Source organism: Bos indicus x Bos taurus, chromosome 9 (genome assembly GCF_003369695.1).
Source record: "Bos indicus x Bos taurus breed Angus x Brahman F1 hybrid chromosome 9, Bos_hybrid_MaternalHap_v2.0, whole genome shotgun sequence".
Lineage (NCBI taxonomy): Eukaryota > Metazoa > Chordata > Mammalia > Artiodactyla > Bovidae > Bos > Bos indicus x Bos taurus.
Window position 1 is genome coordinate 29,957,842 of NC_040084.1, and position 17,826 is coordinate 29,975,667.

Sequence of the window (17,826 nt, forward strand, 5' to 3'; positions counted from 1 at the left end):
TTTTTTTTCTTTTCCTTTTGTGAGAATACAGAAGAAGTCATTGTGCAGTTAGACATTTTAAGCCTGAGGAATAACTAGGTTTCAGTTCAGTTCAGTTCAATTCAGTCGCTCAGTCGTGTCTGACTCTTTGTGACCCCATGAATCGCCACACGCCAGGCCTCCCTGTCCATCACCAACTCCTGGAATTTACCTAAATTCATGTCCATCGAGTCCATGATGCCATCCAGCCATCTCATCCTCTGTCGTCCCCTTCTCCTCCTGCCCCTAATCCCTCCCAGCATCAGAGTCTTTTCCAATGAGTCAACTCTTCGCAGGAGGTGGCCAAAGTACTGGAGTTTCAGCTTCAGCATCAGTCCTTCCAATGAACTAGGTTTAATATTTATATATTTTATTTCCCATAGCCATTTATTTCAACAACAGAACAGTTGTCTTTCTTTCACTAGTTGTATTTCAATGGTTTATATAGTTTACAAACCAAAGATTTAAAAAGAGGTTTCTAGGGTAATTAATTTTAATGGTGGTATGAATTTTGAACTTAGTACAGTTATTGACTAATGTCAATAATCTTCAGTTTGTGTTGAATAAAGTGAGTACATCTCTGTAAAACAACAAAAGTTACAGAATGCATCTTGTGTTCACTATCTCTAGGTATACCTTGTTTGACAGAAATGTATACCAATCTTACTGTGGCATTTAAAGACCTTTAATTAGTATCTGCATGATCATGCTGCTGCTGCTGCTGCTAAGTTGCTTCAGTCATGTCCAACTCTATGCGACCCCATAGACAGCAGCCCACAAGGCTCCCCCGTCCCTGGGATTCTCCAGGCAAGAACACTGGAGTGGGTTGCCATTTCCTTCTCCAACGCATGAAAGGGAAAAGTGAAAGTGAAGTCGCTCAGTCGTGTCTGACTCTTAGCGACCCCATGGACTGCAGCCTACCAGGCTCCTCTGTCCATGGGATTTTCCAGGCAAGAGTACTGGAGTGAGGTGCCATTGCCTTCTGCATGATCATGCAGTAGGACCAAAATTCATCTTAGATTATCAACCTATTCTACTTCTTGCCCTTTTCCCTGTAGAGTTTGCTCAGAAATTGTTTGCTTGGATTACAATTTCATTCACATAAATATGTTTAAAAAATATTTTTCCTTTTGGAGTTATCTACCTATATTGATATCACCAACAGATCTATTTTGTGTTGCTTTAGCAATGAAGTTAGCAGATCCGCTCCCTCAGGAATTTATCTTTTTATTTATTTCTTGACTGTGCTGTATGGTATGTGGGATGTTAGTTTTTGGACCAGGAATCAAATCCTTGGTCCCTGCATTGGAAGCATGGAGTCTTAGCCACCGGATCACTCTTTTCTGGTGGGGGAGAGGAGCAGGAATTTTTAATATAACTCTTTCAGCTGTTCTAAATACTTCTAGCAAATCTGTATTCAATGGAACACATTACCTGCATGCTCTAGTTAAATCAGTTATTGCAGTTAGTTGCAATGGAAATTTGCCCATCTACTGATACACAACACCCCTAGAGGAAATGTTAAATACAGAAAACCTTTAAGGTAGGTATTCCCGCTTTCCACACTTTTAGACTTACTCTGATCTCTAGTGTAATAAGTTATTTCATTGCTTATGTAATGTTTTAGGAATAATTTATACTGTGTTTAAGATGACAAAGGAATCTTGTATAGTAATGCATGTGTGCTCAATTGTGTCCGACTTGTTGCAACCCCACGGATTGTAGCCCAGCAGGCCCCTCTGTCTGTGGGATTCCACAGTGGGTTGCCATTTCCTACTTCAGGGAATCTTCCCAACCCAGGGATCGAACCTGAGTCTCTTGCATCTCCTGCATTGGCAGGTGGATTCTTTACCACTGTACCGCCTGGGAACCCAATATCTTATATAGGTTAGTAAGTATATTAATGAGGCTACTCCATAATGATGGCAGCTTTTATTTTTAAGTGGTTATTTTAGGTATTATTTAAATTGCTTTGGCAAGAGAAAGTTTCTTTCCTTTTCCAAAACAGCTTATGGTCTACTATAAACTTTTTCTAGATGAAAGTTTTTACTTCAGAAATTCTTCACTTAAGAGGAGGCATTAAGAAAGGTTACAGAGAAGTACAGAAAAGAAAAGGAACAAAAAAGTTCAATCAGCATTATAGTTATGGTTTGGGTACCTTTAGTACCTTCATATTTATGTTGTTTTATCTTTGTTTCATAGATCTGAGATTCCTGGGTGTAAAATACTTTTTACTTTTACATGTCTTTTGAGTGTTACAATGTTCTGCATGTTGCAATTGCTCAGCAAATGATAACCTTCACATATAGGAAGGTACACTGTCCTAGTGCAACATTAAGTTCTCACTTAAATGCCTTGGGATACAAAAAAAAATCTAAGCTTGCTGCCAAACCAAACTAGTTCACTCCCTTCTCTTGTTCAGAATGCATTTTGTGCTTGGAATTATATTAAAATCATTTATAATAATACCTCTAAAAGTCTACTAAATGAGTGAAGGAATGAATGTCCTGTTAATTGTGTTACAGAGTTACAAATTTTGTCAAGGAAAATTACAATTGATTTTAGACCAGTTGGATCCTGGGCAACCTAAAGAGGTAAGTTTAAAGGACAGCTGTTAAGTTCACTCAGATATACTTATTATATATTATAATCAATAGCAGCTGGATTATTTCTCTTCAAGATAATCCTTTAATATCATGACAGTTCTAGGGTTACATCCCTGCTAGACCTTCTAGTCTTGAAATGAAGAGTCACAGAATAAGAGATGTTCTCTTTAGAAAATTGTCACAGTTTATAAGAGGAAATTTTTATTTCTAGTTTCAGTTTTCAAGGAGATGAAGTTATGAGCAGTTTCCCCCCAAACTGTTCCTTCACTGTCGCTTTGTATGTGATAATTTAGTGATTTCTTTGAAGGAAAAAAACTTCATTTAATGCTCTTTCTACTTTGGAAAGTATGAGCAACTTTGACACATATATTTGTTTACTTGAAAAGATTTTTTAAAAGCAGCTTTACTGAATGTATTTCTTTATATTGTAATAACTATATAAATTAATTTTTATGAAGTTTTCTTTCATTTGACAGTGTCTGTTTCTCTTGACATAGAAAATTATAGGGTTTTTGAAGTACCTGACATCTCGTACATCTTACCATTTGGTCTCAATTTTGAAATACGTTGTTTTTCTTCAACTTTTTATTTTAAACCAAATGAATAGCTATGATTTACTCTCACTGATCTTTTTTTTTTCTCTCAGCATTTCACATTTTGATTTATTTTCTAGATTTTTAGTAAATGTTTCAACAGATCAGCAATCGGACCTGACTTTATATGATAACAATATTATTGTTTTTAAGTGGATTGTTTGGAAATCTGTACATGATCAGAAACTTTTGTTCTGAACAAGTAGTAAATTGTTAATGGAGTTTTGTCCTAAAAATTAACTGAAAAGGAGAAATTTACTATGTTTTTAAATTTTTTCTCTAGTCCTGCTTAACCTTATCCCAAATAAAATTGTATTTAGAAGTCTTTCATATGAATATATAGACATTTAAAAACACATGTGTATTGTGTTTTTCACCTAAAACTTAACATCCTGATTTGGAGTGCCTGGTGTCCTAAGGTCTTAGCTTTTTGACTCATTTTTTTTTTTTTTTTTCCTCTCACTAGGCTTCAGTCAGCCGAAAAACAACCAAATTTTGAGGAACTCACTAGTTGGAGAGTGAGAGGCAGAGAAGCTTTATTCCACTTCTGATTGGAATAGAGCTTTTTGCCACTGCTGTCTCTTGGGCCATACTGTCCTAAGTGAATTCTGTTTGGATTTTGAGAATTCTGATTGGATTTCTTCTCAGAAAGATGTATATGAAAATTCAGAAATTCAGTTTTGCATCACATTGCTGAACGACCCCCACCCTCCGCAGTGGTTACTAGGTCAGAAAATATGATGTAGAAGCAAAAGCAAGTTAAAATCAATTGTTTTGTGAGAATTGTTCGTATGTCTTGGAGTGGGAATGCCTTACCAGGAACATATGCGCAGGGTTTTAGAATTTGAGTCATCAAACTGTAGGACTGAAATTGGGTGGCCTTGGCCTGCAATGGCTTAGAGTAGGGCTTGGTTCCCAACCAGAGATTGGGCTGGGTCATGGCGGTGAGAGCACCAGATCCTAGCCACTAGACCAGTGGTCAGTGACAAGGGCCCTGGCCCTTCCACTTTGCAGAAAAGAATTTGCACAAAGACATAAAATAGTGAAGCAAGTGAAGTATTTATTAGGAAAAAGAGTACAGTACATATGGATAGACATTTTGGCAGACTCAGAGGGAGAGTCCCTGAGTTGTGCCCACATGGCAATTTGAATCACTTATATGGAGCATTTCTTTCAGGTTTCCTTTGACCAATCATTATGATTTGCCTGGTTTGCAGTCCATATTTGGTATATCTCAGGATTCATGTGCATCTCTTAGCCAAGATGGATCCTACTGAAAAGGCTTCTGGGTAGAACATCCCTTGATTTGACTCCAGTTTGGTTTCCAAGGAGCCTTTTCTGCACATGTGTGGTCGGGGAGGTCTGACTGCGGGAATGAGAAATATGTGTTTTCTGCAGGGTCCAGCCTCCTCCCTTAATTGCCGTCTATTCTTATCTTGGAGTTTCCATCAATAGAGAATGAATCTCCAGTTGCTTTACCCTGGCGGGACCCATCTGCCTCCTGCCTCAGGACCATGTGTGGGGGATTGTTCTAGTGAGGAAAGTCTATGGGAGGAGACACTGGGACACTTTATTCTGGCTTTTCAGATTTGACCACCATACCTTCTCCTGTTCCCCTCAGACATGTGACCTAGAATCTCCCAGTACATTGGATGGGCCAAAAAATTTGTTTTTCTGCAACATCTTGTGGAAAAATCCTAATGAACTTTTAGTGTTTTTTTAGTTTTTGCATTATATGAAATAACCTATTTTGTTTCTCTGCTAAGTAGTCTAAAAAAATCAGTTATCAAGAATTGTTTCATGAAAGGGCATCTGAGTCTCAATTGGCTCTTTAAAGCAATTATCCAAACTCAGCCTTTCAATGTTTGTTAAATATTTTGAGAATTGCTGTTATTTTGGTGGCTGATTATTAATAAAAATTCTTCTAAAAATTATAGGTGAGATATGAAGCCTTGCAAACATTGTGTTCAGCTCCTCCATCTGATGTCCTGAACTGTGAAAATTGGACCACTCTCTGTGAGAAGCTGACAGTGTATCTTTCAGATCCTGATCCTGTATTTAGTGTAAGGAAATGCTTACAGAAGTATAAACATTTTCTGTTTTTTTTCCCCTACCATTCTAGAAGCAAATGGAATATAATTTTCTTTAATAGTAGCTCAAATATTTATGGAAATTCACCTCCAGCTTTTGAATTGTCAAGTTTTTTTTTTTTTTTTTTAGGGAATTAGCTTACTACATCATGATTAAATTCAGGGTCTGGTTAGAATCACACTTCATTGCCAAGACAGACTTTATTAGCATATGCGTTTTGTTTTTATCTTCTAAAGGGACATCCAAGTATCTGTGTCATTGTTTTTCAATTAAGAAAAATATTTTAGCCCTGGTGTGATTCCGTCCTGCGCGGCTGCTGGTTCCAATAGTAGTCGTTTAATTCCGTCTGGCTTCTCTCCCACATAAGTGCGTGCAGCCAACCCATGGAGGATTCAATGGACATGGACATGAGCCCCTTGAGGCCCCAGAACTATCTTTTCGGTTGTGAACTAAAGGCTGACAGAGATTATCACTTCAAGGTGGATAATGATGAAAATGAGCACCAGTTATCTTTAAGAACGGTCAGTTTAGGGGCTGGAGCAAAGGATGAGTTACATGTTGTTGAAGCAGAGGCGATGAATTATGAAGGCAGTCCAATTAAAGTAACACTGGCAACTTTGAAAATGTCTGTACAGCCAACGGTTTCTCTTGGGGGCTTTGAAATTACACCACCTGTGGTCTTACGGTTGAAGTGTGGTTCAGGGCCTGTGCATATCAGTGGACAGCACTTAGTAGCCGTGGAGGAAGATGCAGAGTCAGAAGAGGAGGAGGAGGAGGAGGTGAAACTCCTGAGTATATCTGGAAAGCGTTCTGCCCCTGGAAGTGGTAGCAAGGTTCCCCAGAAAAAAGTGAAGCTTGCTGCTGATGAAGATGAAGATGATGATGACGATGACGATGATGATGATGATGAAGATGATGATGATGACGATTTTGATGAGGAAGTTGAAGAAAAAGCTCCAGTAAAGAAATCTGTACGAGATACTCCAGCCAAAAATGCACAAAAATCGAACCAAAATGGAAAAGACTCAAAACCGTCAACACCAAGATCAAAAGGTCAAGAATCCTTCAAAAAACAGGAAAAAACACCGAAAACACCTAAAGGACCTAGCTCTGTAGAAGACATTAAAGCAAAAATGCAAGCAAGTATAGAAAAAGGTGGTTCCCTTCCCAAAGTGGAAGCCAAGTTTATCAATTATGTGAAGAATTGTTTCCGGATGACTGACCAGGAAGCTATTCAAGATCTCTGGCAGTGGAGGAAGTCTCTTTAAGAAAATAGTTTAAACAGTTTGTTAAAAATTTTCCGTCTTATTTCATTTCTGTAACAGTTGATATCTGGCTGTCCTTTTTATAATGCAGAGTGAGAACTTTCGCTACCGTGTCTGATAAATGTTGTCCACGTTCCATTGCCAAGAATGTGTTGTCCAAAATGCCTGTTTAGTTTTTAAAGATGGAACTCCACCCTTTGCTTGGTTTTAAGTATGTATGGAATGTTATGATAGGAATAGTAGTAGTGGTGGTCAGACAGATGGAAATGGTGGGGAGACAAAAATATACATGTGAAATAAACTCAGTATTTTAATAAAGTAAAAAAAAAAAAAAAAGAAAAATATTTTAAAAGAAAGAGTGTGTTTTTGAAAGAATTCATATGTGAAAACTTGAACTTGGAATGATTAAAATTTACTCTGAAAGATTTAAATAAGCATTTTCCTTGTGTATTTAAGTGTTAGAGACTACTTAAGTGCTTAGAAGGGTTTCCCTCCTAACTCAGTTGGTAAAGAATCTGCCTGCAATGCAAGCGACCCAGGTTCGGTTCCTGGGTCTCAAAGATCCCCTGGAAATGGAAATAACAGCCCACTCTAGTATTCTTGCCTGGAGAATCCCATGGACAGAGGAGCCTGGCAGGCTACAGTTCATGATCGCAAGAGTCGGACATGACTTAGCAACTAAACCACTAACACCAACTGCCTAGAAAGAGAAGTTAGAAAACTGTAAAGCTAAGACATTAGAAGATAATAGAGATGAATTATACAGCAAATATAGACAATTGCAAAAACTAAGGTTGCTTAGTAGTAGAGGTAGTTATGTAAAAAATGATTCACATATGACTTCTCAGAAACACCATGTGATGAAAAGCAAGGTTATGTTAAAAAGTGCAGTAATTATATGGGATTAAAAAAACTAGTCTGTATTCCAGCATCACATTTAACTACAAAAAAGTTTTTTAAATGCCTTTTTCTTCATAAATGATATATCAATGAAGGAAAAAAGTGTCCTTAAAATATATAAGGTTTTTCTTTATATATAATTTTTTAAGGTATAAGTAAAAGATAAATTTACCTGCAATACACATCATTCTAGATCAGATTCTGGGAACACACTGAGCAAGACAGAAGCCTTTGCCTGCGTAGAACTTACATTCTAGAAGATGAGACAGTAAACAGTTCATAAAAATAAATCTCAATACCTTTTTACTACTTAAAAATACCCTTTCATCATTGAAAGTATAATTGTACTGGTAAACAGAAGGGATTTGGAAACAAATGATTTGTTCATATTTTTGTAAGAGGGAAAATGGTGTTTACTCAGTCCTGGATGCAGTTCAACAATACTAACACCAGAGGGTGATGCAGACTTCTCAAAAATTCTGAAGGATTTAAGGGGGAAAGATATTTCACTGTTACCTTTTCACTTCAACGCATTCTAACTGGAAATACAATTGTTTAAGTTTCCCTCCTAAAGATAGAATAGTGCTCTAATAGGTTTTCTTTATTCCTTTTATAAACATTGTAAAGATCATGCTGGGTCAATTTAAGTGCTTTGGTTTGGCCATTATATGCAGCAAGAGTTTGTGTTAGTACTTAAGGCAATAGCATTGGAAGAAGCAGTCACCTGAGGAGCGATGACAACAGAACCAATCATTTGAGTAGGAAACAAGGCATGATATTCTTTTTGTCTAAAACTTATGCTTTATCCAAATTCTTGAGTTCAATTCTGTTTCTTCATTTTCTACTCTGAAGGATACTTACATGTAACTGAGTGAAGTATATAGTGTTTGAAAGTGTGACAAATATTAATGCTTACCAATTGCTGCAACTATGAAAACATGCTTCCCAAATTAATTAATACCCTATGTTCGGTAAGAATCTCTTGGGTTTTTTCAGTATATTTTTAGTCATTTGTGTGTGTGTGTGTGTTAGTCATTCAACTGTATGCGACTCTTTGCAACTCCATGGACTATATCCCACCAGGCTCCTCTGCCCATGGAATTCTCCAGGCAAGAATATTGGAGTGAGTTGCCATTCCCTTCTCCAGGGTGTCTTCCCAACCCAGGGATTGAACCCAGGTCTCCCGCATTGTGGGCAGATTCTTTACCATCTGACTTCTTCTTGGGTAACCATTTTCTTAAATGTATTAATCTAATATTTGATATGAAAAGTGAAAGTGAAGTTGCTCAGTCGTGTCCGACTCTCTGCAACCCGGTGGACTGTAGCCCACCAGGCTTCTCCATCCATGGAATTTTCCAGGCATGAGTACTGGAGTGGGTTGCCATTTCCTTCTCCAGGGGATCGTCCTGATCCAGGTCTCCTGCATTGTAGGCAGATGCTTTGCCATCTGAGCCACCGGGGAATCTCCCATATTTGATATAGGCAAGGTTATTAGTTTTTTCCTCAAAGTAGAACATTTGAGGGAATATTATTTTTTTAATGAAAAATTGAATTTCACTATTAAGATTAATCCCATCAAAGTTGGTATAATTAAAATGATAAGCTGTCATTTCTAAGTACCTGTTAGTGTCACGTACTGACTACTTCTATGATCTCATTTAATTTTTTTACATTGTGATAGTTCCTACTTTATGTTTTAATAATGTAAAATTTTATAATATAATATTTTTCTTGGGAGTAGGTAAAATTATTGAAGTCCTAAAAGTCTAAACTTTCCTGTAAGCGATTAAAACAAAAACAGATACTGGATTTGGAAAGGAGTGGATTGTTTTTTACATGTAGTACTCCTACTGTTTCCTTGTCTGACACCTTTACATTGTGTCAGATTATAACAAATTATATTATTTCCTTCCTTTAGTGAACCTCACTCTGCCTCCTCATGTCTGTATCCCCACTATCACCAAATTTTACAATGTTCTGCTGCATTAGATTGACTCTTAGTTTTGGTTGACTTTACTTTTTGCCAACCAACACAAGAATGTGCCATTTTAGTTACATTTCTATTGAAGTTTTTGAATGGTCGTGTGTTTATTAAGGTTTTCGCTCTGTGAAAAAATGATTCTTACAAAAATAGATGATGAAAGAATCTTGGATACAAATTTTGTTTCATTTCCATAGGACCGGATTTTAAAATTCTATGCACAGACGTTTACACTTTCACCATTACATATGACCAAGGAAATTTATACAAGCTTAGGTATGTTCATTATATCATTTTCAAAACTTTTGAAAATTTGTGCTTAAGAAAAATGGACAGGAAATAACTTTTTAGAAAGCACTATAACTGAATGGCATAATAACCTTATTTTTACTTTTCCTTTTAGCTAAATATTTGGAGTTATACTTTCTTTCTAGAGAAAATAATATTCCTACTCTTTCAACTGGCATAGACATAAGTAATCCTAATGTGACCCATTTACTTAAAAAGGTATTTACTTTCTGTAATATGCTTTTATTTCTCTTGATGTAATTCTGTATTTAAGAATTCTAAACTTTTGAGAATGGTTATATACTGTTTTATAGATTCGTCTTCTAAACGAATATCAGAAAGAGGCTCCATCTTTTTGGATTCGACACCCAGAAAAGTAAGCCCCCTAATTTATACCAGTAATGAGATTAGGAATCTTACTGGCCACATAAATTTCAAAAAGTAGATAGTCAACTGATTTTATGCGGTTTGTTTTTAGCTTTTCATGTTTTGTACTTAGCTATGTGAATGGCTCTAAACCAGTATATATAATACAGTTTAATTATCACAATGTGTTTCTCAAGTGGCTCAGCTGTGAAAAATCTACCTGCCAATGCAGGAGATTGTGGGTTTGATGCCTGGGTCTGAAAGATCCCCTGGAGAAGTACATGTAACCCACTTCGGTATTCTTGCCTGGTTAATCCCATGAAGAGAGGCACCTGGTAGGCTACAGTCCATGGGGTTGCAAAAAGAGTCAGGCACAACTTAGTGACTAAACAGCAGCAAAATTATCACAGCAAGGTAAAAAGAGGGTGCTGTAGCCTCAGGTTCTTTCATTACTGCTCTTTGAGTCTTTGATACTTGGGTGAAGTTCCTTCAATGTTCTTTAAACTTTTCCCTTTTTAATTCTAAGATTTTTAATGAGGTTGTAAGGGTAACTGTGGTCTAAAAAGGAAAGTTAAATTTGAACAGCCAGTGTTGAAGTAGAACATAAGTTTTTAGAGCAGAGGAAATTGGGGGTGAATCTCATCTCTGCCATTTACTGAAATATTAAAAATGATGTTTCTAAATAGTACCCATTACTTTGTCATTCCATAAATAAAAAATGTCACTGTTATATATATAACATTTTTTTTCTAAAAATCACTTATTTCCCAAACTATCAGGTATATGGAAGAAATTGTGGAGAGTACCTTGTCTTTGTTATCAGTTAAACATGATCAAAGCCATCTTGTCTCACAAAAAATTTTGGATCCGATATATTTTCTTGCATTGGTGGATACCAAAGCTGTGTGGTTCAAAAAGTGGATGGTAAGGAAATACGGAATGTTTTTCTACCTTTCTTTGCATTGCTATATTGTTTTAAAAAAATAGCTGCCGTTTGTTTACAGCGTCAAGAATTCTAATCACGTTTACATGTGTTAACTCAATTCTTATAACAGTTTATGATATAGGCAGTATTATTATCCTATTTTACAGATGCAGCACCTGAGGCATAGAGAAGTAACTTGCTCAGTATTCTTTACCTAGTAGGTGACAGATTCAGAATAGGATTTTAATGGTAATTCATTTGAATCTACTAAACTGAATGACCTATTCCAAATCATGTCTTATTTTATTTTATTTTTTAATTTTTAAAAGCTTTTGGCCTTGCCACTCCATGTATGAGATCTTAGTCCCCTGTCCAGGGATGAAACCTGTGCCCCCTGCATTGGAAGTGCAGAGTTAACTGTTGGACTGCCAGAGAAGTCTCATATCTTAGTTGTAAAGCTATGAATTTTTAAAGAAGATGTGGTAAACTATAAGGGTTCAGTTTCACTTTTCTCTGGCTTATAGATGTCTGGAAACATCTCTTCATTTGCCACTTCCTGAATCTGCAGTTTAGAAAATGTGTTTAATGCCTGAATGCTGGTGACTTCCTGTGGAACTGACCACTGCCTTTGAACTATACTAATATTAAAAGATTGTTAAACACTGTTAGCTCCCTCTTCTGCTGTTGAGTAAGAGTAGTCTGCGTCTGACAGTAGTCAGAGTTATATTGGATTGTGTTCTTATGTCTTTGTCCCTCTCAACATGTATTTGTTGCAGAGGAAAGGATGGGAATGGGCCATATCTTGCCATGCAAACCATGCAAAGCAGCAGCATGCTTCATTATTACTTAGCATGGTTTGGATGTTATCTAGCTGATGCTTTATTTTTTTTAAATTTTTATCTCAGCTGTATCAGTTCAGTTCAGTTGCTCAGTCATCTCCGACTCTTTGCGACCCCATGGATGGCAGCACGCGAGGCTTCCCTGTCCATCACCAACTCCCAGAGTTTACTCAAACTCATGTCCATTGAGTTGGTGATGCCATCCAACCATCTCATCCTCTGTCAGCCCCTTCTCTTCCCGCCTTTAATGTTTTCCAGAATCAGGGTCTTTTAAAATGCATCAGTGCTTGGCATCAGGTGGCCAAAGAATTGGAATTTCAGTTTCAGCATCAGTCCTTCCAATGAATATTCAGGACTGATTTCCTTTAAGATTGACTGGTTGGATCTCCTTGCAGTCCAAGGGACTCTCAAGTGTCTTCTCCAACACCACAGTTCAAAAGCATCAATTCTTCAGCACTCAGCTTTCTTTATAGTCCAACTCTCACATCCATACATGACTACTATAAAAACCATAGCTTTGACTAGACAGATCTTTGTCAGCAAACTAGTGTCTCTGCTTTTTAATATACTGTCTAGGTTGGTCATAACTTTTCTTCCAAGGAGCAAGTGTCTTTTACTTTCCTGGCTGCAGTCACCATCTGCAGTGATTTTGGAGGCGCCCCACATAAAGTCTGTTGCTGTTTCCATTGTCTCCCCATCTGTTTGCCATGAAGTGATGGAACCAAATGCCATGATCTTAGTTTTCTGAATGCTGAGTTTTAAACCAACTTTTTCACTCTCCTCTTTCACTTTCAGCAAGAGGCTCTTTAGTTCTTCTTCACTTTCTGCCATAAGGGTGGTGTCATTTGCATACCAGGTTATTGATATTTCTCCCGGCAATCTTCATTCCAGCTTGTGCTTCTTCCAGCCTGCCATTTCTCATGATGTACTCTGTATATAAGTTAAATAAGCAGAGTGACAATACACAGCCTTGATGTACTCCTTTCCGGATTTGGAACCAGTCTGTTGTTCCATGTCCAGTTCTAACTGTTGCTTGACCTGCATACAGATTTCTCAGGAAGCAGGTCAGGTGGTCTGGTATTCACATCTTTTTAAGAATTTTCCACAGCTTGTTGTGATCCACAAAGTCAAAGACTTTGGCGTAATCAATAAAGCAGAAGTAGATGTTTTTCTGGAACTCTCTTGCTTTTTTGATGATCCAGTGGATGTTGGCAATTTGATCTCTGCTTCCTCTGCCTTTTCTAAATCCAACTTGAACATCTGAAGTTCATGATTCATGTACTGTTGAAACCTGGCTTGGAGAATTTTGAGTATTACTTTGCTAGCCTGTGACATGAGTGCAGTTGTGTGGTAGTTTGAACATTCTTTGGCATTACCTTTCCTTGGAATTGGAATGAGAACTGACCTTTTCCAGTCCTGTGGCCACTGTTGAGTTTTCCATATTTGCTGGCATACTGAGTGCAGCACTTTAACAGCATCATCTTTTAGGATTTGAAAGAGCTCAACTGGAATTCCACAACTTACACTAGCTTTGTAGTGATGCTTTCTAAGGCCCACTTGACTTCACATTCCAGGAGGTCTGGCTCCAGATGAGTGATCACACCATTGTGATTATCTGGGTCATGAAGATCTTTTCTGTGTATTCTTGCCACCTCTTCTTAATATCTTTTGCTTCTGTTAGGTCCATAGCATTTCTGTCCTTAATTGTGCCCATCTTTGCATGAAATGTTCCCTTGGTATCTCTAATTTTCTTGAAGAGTTCTCTAGTCTTTCCCATTCTATTCTTTTCCTCTATTTCTTTGCACTGATCACTGAAGAAGGCTTTCTTATCTCTCTTTACTATTCTTTGGAACTCTGCATTCAAATGGACCTATCTTTCCTTTTCTCCTTTCCCTTTCACCTCTTTTCTTTTCTCAGTTACTTGCAAGGCCTCCTCAGACAACCATTTTTCCTTTTTTCATTTCTTTTTTTTGGGGATGGTCTTGATCAGTATCTCCTGTACAGTGTCACGAACCTCCATCCATAGTTCTTCAGCCACTCTATCATATCTAATTCCTTGAATGTCTTTGTCACTTCCAGTATATAATCTTAAGAAATTTGATTTATGTCCTACCTGAATGGTCAGTGGCTTTCCCTACTTTCTTCAGTTTAAGTCTGAATTTGGCAATAAGGAGTTCATGATCTGAGCCACAGTCAGCTCCTGGTCTTATTTTTGCTGACTGTATAGAGCTTCTCCATCTTTAGCTGCAAAGAATATAATCATTCTGATTTCAGTGTTGGCCATCTGATGTTGTCCATGTGTAGAGTCTTCTCCTGTGTTGTTGGAAGATGGCGTTTGCTATGACCAGTGTGTTCTCTTGGCAAAACTCTATTAGCCTTTGCCCTGCTTCATTCTGTACTCCAAGGCCAAATTTGCCTGTTACTCTAGGTATCTCTTAGCTTACTACTTTTGCATTCCAGTCCCCTATAATGAAAAGAACCTCATTTTTGGATGTTAGTTCTAGAAGGTTTTGTAGGTCTTCATAGAACCCTTCAATTTAAGCTTCTTCAGCATTACTGTTCGGGGCATAGACTTGGATTACTGTGAAATTGAATGGTTTGCATTATCATATCAACTGTATGATAATGCCCGGTTAACCAAAGCATCTGTTTGGTGCTTAACATTTACCTGACCTCTATATAGTATATGTTTGGTAAATTCTTGCTCAACTTAATTTAGTCTTAACTCTTTGTTCCTCATGGCAAAAAGATGGGGAGACAATGAAAACAGTGACAGTATTGTTTTGGCCTCCAAAAATCACTGCAGATTGTGACTGCAGCATGAAATTAAAAGGTGCTTGCTCCTTGGAAGAAAAGTTATGACCAACCTAGATAGCATATTAAAAAGCAGAGATATTACTTTGCTAACAAAGGTCCTTCTAGTGAAAGCTGTGGTTTTTCCAGTAGTCATGTATGAATGTGAGAGGTGGAGTTAAAGAAAGTTGAGCGCCATAGAATTGATGCTTTTGAGCTGTGGTGTTGAAGAAGACTTTTGAGAGTCCCTCAAATAGCAGGGAGATCCAAGCAGTCCATCCTAAAGGAAATCAGTCCTGAATATTCATTGGAAGGACTGATGCTGAAGCTGAAGCTCCAATATTTTGGCCACCTGATGTGAAGAATTGACTCATTAGAAAAAGACCCTGATGCTGGAAAAGATTGAAAGCAGGAGGAGAAGGGGACGACAAAGGATGAGATTGTTGGGTGGTATCACTGACTCGATGGACAGGAGTTTGAGTAGGCTCCAGGAGTTGGTGATGGATAGGGAAGCCTGGCCTGCTGCAGTCCATAGGGTTGCAAAGAGTTGGACATGACCGAGCAACTGAACTGAACTGAACCGAAACTGAAACTTTGTTCCTCAATATGATATTTGACCTTTTTCTTTTTTTGATTATCAAATTATACCACTATTATAGAACATATGCAAAATATGTAAAAACACAAATAAAATTAAATATCTCTAATTCTATACATGGGCCTAACAACTATTGAGATTATATTTTATGTAGTTGTATGCTTTAAAAAAGACCTAAACAGATTAATTTTAACACATCATATTCTAAGTGCTTATAATTAACTTTTTTCACTTAACATTTTTATTGTCAGCACTTAATTCTAAAGAGAATGAGACACATCACAGGAAAACCAACCAACAGAAAATTATTAAATAGCTCCCATTAGAAATAGTTCTAGTATTACTAAAATTTATCACATTCTTCACTCCTCTAAGGCAGAAGTTGTCATACTTTATGTTAAGAGCCAGGCAGTAAATATTTCTGGCTTTGTAGACTGGCCTGTCTCTGATGCAACTAATCAGTTCTCTGCCATAGCCCAGAAGCGTCTATAGATAAAACATTGTTCACCAAATATCAGGAGGCAGCTAACTTTGACCTGAGGGTTGTGGTATGTGAACTATGGTCTAAGGGATGTACTATGAGCCTTTCTTTTCAGAACATGGTCAATAGTTTAATGGTAAGGCAGCATATTTCTCTTACTAAACCTGAAAAATGGATTAATGATTTTTTTTAAACATTTTAAGCTACAAGGGTTAAAACACAGAAAGTGAGAGTGAAAGTCACTCAGTCGCGTACAACTCTTTGCGACCCCATGATCTATACAGTCCATGGAATTCTCCAGGCAGGAATACTGGAGTGGGTAGCCTTTCCCTTCTCCAGGGAATCTTCCCAATCCAGGGGCTGAATCCAGGTCTCCTTCATTGCAAGTGGATTCTTTACCAACTGAGCCACAAGGGAAGCCCCCAAAAAACCAAGGGTTTTGATTAGCTCTCAATTAATGCAAACCTCATTTGATTAAATTCTATTCCCCAGAAGTTCTGATAGCTTTTACAGAATATTATTTTTTAAAGTAAAATGAAAAACTACATTAAAGGCTAATGATATTGAACCTAAGTAGTATTTATGTAAAATTTCCCTTTTGTACAGTGCATAAAAAACATATTTTAATCTCATTTTTGTTTAGTTCTAAGGAGAGTTTTTTTTGGCACTTTGAATTGGTTTTAAAATATGGTTGGCAGGGAATGATTAAGATACTGTCCCTTGAGAGCATTTCAACCTAGGCATACTTCTGTGTATGTAAACATTACAGCTCCCTCCTTGTTGTGAGAGTTGCGAATTCTCCCCTCATTTCTTAATCTTCCCTTTAGGCTCTGTCATAAACTGGTAGTCGGGCATATTTTTTGGTTTTAAAATAACTTAGTATGGTAACTGGACACAACTGAAGAATAGAATCTGTGCCTGGATAGATCAGGGATACTGGTCTATTAGTAAATGCTCCAGTTTTTAATATGATTTGCATTCTTGTGATTGCTATGCTTATAAATCATTGTACTTAGAAAAACCTGTTTTGCTTTGATTACAATAATTTAAACTAAGTTATTCTGTAATTTATGTTATTAGAAAGAAATGGTGCAGGAAATATAGATTTTGAATGGTATAGCGTGAATATTAAATGTCATTTTCCTCCTGATTTTAGCATGCATATTATAGCAGAACTGCAGTACTAAGACTTCTCGAAAAGAAATATAAATCTCTGGTAAGTCTATGTTTTGTTCTTATCTTGAGAAATAATATCACAAGAAGATATATGATGTAATAACTTGAATGTGCAAAGTTGAGTGATAATTAATGTTGGATAATGAAGTAATCCCCATTTTATGTGACTTTTAAACTACCATTCTGTGAAACATAAAAGGATAAAAGTAGAGACTTAAAATGCAGTCAAGATAAGAGTTAGGAAGTATATAACTTCGTAGTATTAATAAATTGAGCTGCTAACAAGCTACTTTGGGATAAGCCATTAAGTATTATCATATGGTTTAATTCAGAGCAGGTGTTTGTAGCGTTCCCCCCCCAATTTCATTCTACGAAATTTACCCGTGCTTTTGACTGAAAGTTGCATTAAAAAACTCAGAATGGTAAGTGCTTTTGTATTCACACATATTGATTCAAGTTGTACTAAATACAAACTGCTGCTGCTGCTAAGTCGCTTCAGTCGTGTCCGACTCTATGCGACCCCAGAGACGGCAGCCCACCGGGCTCCCCCGTCCCTGGGATTCTCCAGGCAAGAACTCTGGAGTGGGTAAATTCAAACTAATACTGTAAAATATATTAGTAAAATTCTCAGCTTTTATTGCTATTGGTAGAACAACGTGTTAGAGCACTGAAAGGAATGAATTCAGCAAGTCTAGCAAATAATTGACAAATATGAAAATTATGAAATTAAGATTATATGACTTTCAGATAATAAATATGGTTTATGGACTTAAGTAAAATCTTGAGAAGAGAAGTGAAGAGAAAGATTCCTAGGATTGTGAATTTTAAGAATACTGTAATAGGACATAAATTGAAGAAAGGAGAACAATAATTGTTTTCTGTTTGAGAATTAAAAGAATTGGGATT

General features: G+C 37.0%; 2 protein-coding genes across 4 annotated transcripts in view; both read left to right on the forward strand.

Annotated features, from left to right (window-relative positions):
• Positions 1 to 17,826, forward strand: part of TBC1D32 (TBC1 domain family member 32) — a 205,515-nt gene that overhangs the window by 23,126 nt on the left and 164,563 nt on the right. For all 3 annotated transcript variants that reach the window (XM_027551099.1, XM_027551101.1, XM_027551100.1), the window contains exons 5-11: positions 2,544 to 2,612; positions 5,155 to 5,280; positions 9,652 to 9,730; positions 9,858 to 9,961; positions 10,057 to 10,118; positions 10,888 to 11,032; positions 16,901 to 16,960. In XM_027551099.1, the coding sequence (XP_027406900.1) occupies positions 2,544 to 2,612; positions 5,155 to 5,280; positions 9,652 to 9,730; positions 9,858 to 9,961; positions 10,057 to 10,118; positions 10,888 to 11,032; positions 16,901 to 16,960 (645 nt within the window). The remainder of the gene's footprint in view (positions 1 to 2,543; positions 2,613 to 5,154; positions 5,281 to 9,651; positions 9,731 to 9,857; positions 9,962 to 10,056; positions 10,119 to 10,887; positions 11,033 to 16,900; positions 16,961 to 17,826) is intronic.
• Positions 5,595 to 6,891, forward strand: LOC113898181 (nucleophosmin). The gene has a single exon (XM_027551102.1). The coding sequence runs from the start codon at positions 5,692 to 5,694 to the stop codon at positions 6,574 to 6,576; it is 885 nt and encodes a 294-aa protein (XP_027406903.1). The 5' UTR covers positions 5,595 to 5,691; the 3' UTR covers positions 6,577 to 6,891.

Coding starts and splice junctions, on each gene's coding strand:
- LOC113898181 (XM_027551102.1), top strand. CDS start 5,692: ATGGAGGATTCAATGGACATGGACATGAGCCCCTTGAGGCCCCAGAAC.